The 4,282-nt window shown below is 39.4% G+C and overlaps 1 protein-coding gene across 1 annotated transcript in view; it reads left to right on the plus strand.

Moving 5' to 3' along the window:
• LOC109841745 (probable sugar phosphate/phosphate translocator At3g14410) overlaps window positions 1–3,716 on the plus strand; it is a 30,545-nt gene extending 26,829 nt beyond the window's left edge. The window contains exon 5 of the mRNA XM_020410688.1: window positions 3,642–3,716. Coding sequence (XP_020266277.1) covers window positions 3,642–3,716 — 75 coding nt within the window. The remainder of the gene's footprint in view (window positions 1–3,641) is intronic.

Genomic DNA, 4,282 nt, shown 5'->3' on the forward strand with positions numbered 1-4,282 from the left:
TATATATATATATATATATATATATATATATATATAGAAATCCTAAAACTAAAAACATACTAGGAATTCTAAAACCAAAAACAAAACAGATTAGAAATCCTAATAACCTGTCACCAAAACAGATTAGGAATTCTGTTAACAAAACAGATTAGGAATATATATATATATATATATATATATATATATATATAGAAATCCTAAAACTAAAAACATACTAGGAATTCTAAAACCAAAAACAAAACAGATTAGAAATCCTAATAACCTGTCACCAAAACAGATTAGGAATTCTGTTAACAAAACAGATTAGGAATCCTAATAATCTGTCACCAAAATAGATTTGGAATCCTAATAACCTGTTACCAAAACAAATTAGGAAACATATTAAGAACCTGCTATCCAATAATTCTCCACCTCGGTGAAGTATTTCTAAAACTGAGCCGACACCAAACATGAGCACCACTACGTCGTCTCACCAAATTTGGATGCGCCAATGTGATTACTTACATACCCCTCTCCCAAGGGATCAAGTTACCCGTAGTTCATCCAAATGGTCGTGAATGACCTCAACAATCACTCACGGCATCCCAATGATCCGGACCTAGGTCGTGCATGTATCTCGAAACCATGCTCACTGCCTGTAACAAATCTGGCTCTGTACAAATGAACTTATCCTCCTCTGTAGCTCAAAACCCTAATGGCTGAGTCATATCAATTTCCTCATCAAGATCACTATGAAGAAATGTTGTTTTTACATCCAACTGATCTAACTCTAAACCATATTGTGCCGCCAAAGCTAGCAAAATCCGAACCGAAGAATGCTTCACCACTGGAGAGAAAACATTATTATAATCAATACCTTCCTCCTGTGGATAGCCCTTCGCAACCAACCTAACTTTGAACCTCATGGGAGTGCCTTCAATGCCCTCCTTCTTTGTATACGCCTATTTGCAACCAATTGTCTTCCGTCCTTTTGGAAGCTCGACAAGCTCCAATGTGTCGTTCCTATGCAGAGACTCCATCTCCTCCTACATAGCCACCTGCCATAAATCAGCCTCCGAACTTTTCTCGACCTCTCTGAATGTAGTAGGAACCATCTCATCGACACTCTCCATTGGAAGTGCAAATGCAACAATTGTGTCTGTATACCTAGCTGGCATCCATATGTCTCTCCTCTGTCTCCGAACCGTAATAGAATCCTGAACCTGAGCCGTCGGTCCCTGATCCTGCTCAACTGTACATGTATCCTCCAAATCATCATCGTGCTCACCTGGCGTCACCTCGGTCAACACTCTAATGGATACGGTCCTATCTGGATAATGTGGAGCTGTATCAATCTCTATCACCTGTGATGTATCCAATGTCGGGTCGCTCTTCACCTGATGAGAGCTAGGAAGCTTCAAGATATAAGCCTCATCGAATGTGACGTCTCTTCTCAGCACAATCTTCTTACCAACTGGATCCTAATGCTTATATCTCTTGACACCAGCTTGAATCCCGTAAATATGGTCTTCCTAGCTCAAGATTCCAATTTATCTGTTCTAACATGATAAAATGCAGGACACCCCACCTGAATTGTACTCACCATCGTCTTGCTGCTTTCACCAACTTCTTTTCTCATTGCAAACCACTCTAAATTATAAAGAAAGATTAAAACTTTGATAGAAATTGTGAAATTACACAACTGAATCCTAGATAGAATTCCAACATGATCTCCTAACCACATGAGGAAAGCGAGATCTTCAATGGTAACTCCATAACGCTATCTCAACCAAAGCCTAGAACTCCAAGAATCAAGCTTCCACAATGAATCTTCCTCCATCCAATACCAAAATCCTAGATCTCAAATCTAGAGCTCTGATACCAATTATTATACGTCGTGCAGAAGCGTGCTCGACAACCAAACGAGTCAGTGAGCGATGAGAGAAGAGAACCACCAAACCAAATAACGAGTGCAATCACTAAAAACATGACACAAATCAAACCAACATAGAGAGTTTACGTGGTTTGGTAAATTACCTACGTTCACGAGGAGAGGATGGGGAGATTTTACTATATGGAGGAGAAATACAATGAGTTACAACTCACACAATCACTCAAATATAACCCTAACCAAAAATCTCAACTCTCTCATAATATCTCCCTCTCAATATGCTCAAAAGACTATTTTTTTCTCTCTTTTAATTCTCTGATAAACCGTTCCATATATATAGAAATCCTAAACCAAAAACATACTAGGAATTCTAAAACAAAAAATAAAACAGATTAGGAATCATAATAACCTGCTACCAAAACAGATTAGGAATCTTGTTATCAAAACAGATTAGAAATCCTAGTAACTTATTACCAAAACAGATTAAGAATCCTAATAACCTGTTACTAAAAGAAATTAGGAAATATATTAGGAACCTACTATCCAACAAATCCTTATATAGATTTTTTATGTTCGGTGGTTCAAGAAAAGGTTATGTCTCCTTAACCCATCACTTAACCCTTTATCAAACAGTACTTCAGGTTATGGAATGGATTAACTATATTAATTCTCACATTAACTTTCAAATAGAATTAGTAGATCTAGTCTAAAGAGTGAAGCGGGTAATATGAAAGTTTGGAGACTGTTGAAGATGAATTTTGTAATTGATTCAAATTTGGAAAAATAATCCTAGAATCTCAAGATGTCATTCGCGATGTACATAGTACAAAACAAGTCTGTCCAAACGATTATTAGAACTGTTTGGACAAGTCGAAATAGCCCAAACGGTTTAAACCGTTTGGGTTAATTATTCTAAACGGTTTAAACCATTTGGGCTATTCAAAATTCCCAAACGGAGCTCCCAAACGGTTTAAACCGTTTGGGATACTTTAACCTACACGGTTAAAACTGTTTGGGCGTTAATGTTAGGATCTTTTGAAAAAATTTACAATTGCTTTTCTGAACCCGCTCGTTCTCCCCAAAATTTTCACCAAATAGCACCAAAAATTTCATGCCCAAATATTTCACCGCACCCTCTCAAACCCGCCTCCACCTCCCTCATCATTTGAGCAGAGCAGCGAGAAAGAAAGAGAAGAGAAGCCCCTGCCATCCGTTTACCCCCTTTCCTCCAAACTCAATCCCGATCCCTCATTCTCCTCCAAAGAAAAAGGAAAAATTTCACCCAAATCGATAAAAATCCGAGCTTTTCCAATGGATTCCGACGAAGATGATGACCTGATTCCTCGCTCCCGCGTGTGAGGGTTTTATTTGTGAGATTCTTGTGTAAACCCTATTTGTATTCTCTCCCTCTATTAGTAGATCTCCCCCCTCCTTGCCCCGTGGACGTAGGCAATTTGCCGAACCACGTTAAAATTGGTTGTACTGCTTTTGTGTGATTTGTAATAGCTTTTAGGGTCCCTCGACACGCAGTCCTAGAGCTGACGAGAGGAAGAGCTAATATCCCACTTTGATGGGATATTAGGCTTCAGATTCTTGTTCCCTTTGAAAAACAAGAATTCTTATTGCGACCTGACTCTCTTGTTGTGCTACCGAAGTACTGCCGAAATTTTCGCTGCGCGCAACAGTGTATACTTAATGATCGTTTTAGGAGATACTCCAGCCATGTTCACATTAATCTACTCAAAAGCTTATATATCTATTGTATTTGTAGGTTATGAATCTGATAGGGGACGTCAAAGAAAAAGTTGCTATAATGGTGGATGATATGATTGATATTGCTGGTTAAGTTACTTCGTTTTCCCCTGATACGGGTGTATCTTCTCTTCGGAACTTAGCGATCCTCATGGGAGCTTGAGGATAGATGATTCTCATACTAGCATGAGAATAGGGGGTGTCAAACAGTATAAGGTAACACAGGAGGAAGCGTAGAACAAGACGACGAGCAGAAGAATCGAAGTACCCAGTTTTCAGCCTGTGAGTCGACTCATGACTGTTATGAGTCGACTCATCAGGTTGAGTCGACTCATCAGGGTGAGGCGACTCACGAGCAGAAGAATCGAAGTACCCAGTTTTCAGCCTGTGAGTCGACTCATGACTGTTATGAGTCGACTCATCAGGTTGAGTCGACTCATGACTGTCATGAGTCGACTCATCGCTGGTTTTTGAGTTTTGTCCAGTTTCTGACGAGTCGACTCATCTCAGTCATGAGTCGACTCATCGAGGGTTTCCTGGTTCGTTTGGGATTCTGTTCACACGAATTCCTATTGGTTTTGGGTCTGGTTATTTACCAAATTGCCATCCACGTTTGTACACCTATATAAGGGATTGTTTTAGGGTTTCTAAACAATCAGA

Source organism: Asparagus officinalis, chromosome 5 (genome assembly GCF_001876935.1).
Source record: "Asparagus officinalis chromosome 5, Aspof.V1, whole genome shotgun sequence".
NCBI classification, from domain to species: domain Eukaryota; kingdom Viridiplantae; phylum Streptophyta; class Magnoliopsida; order Asparagales; family Asparagaceae; genus Asparagus; species Asparagus officinalis.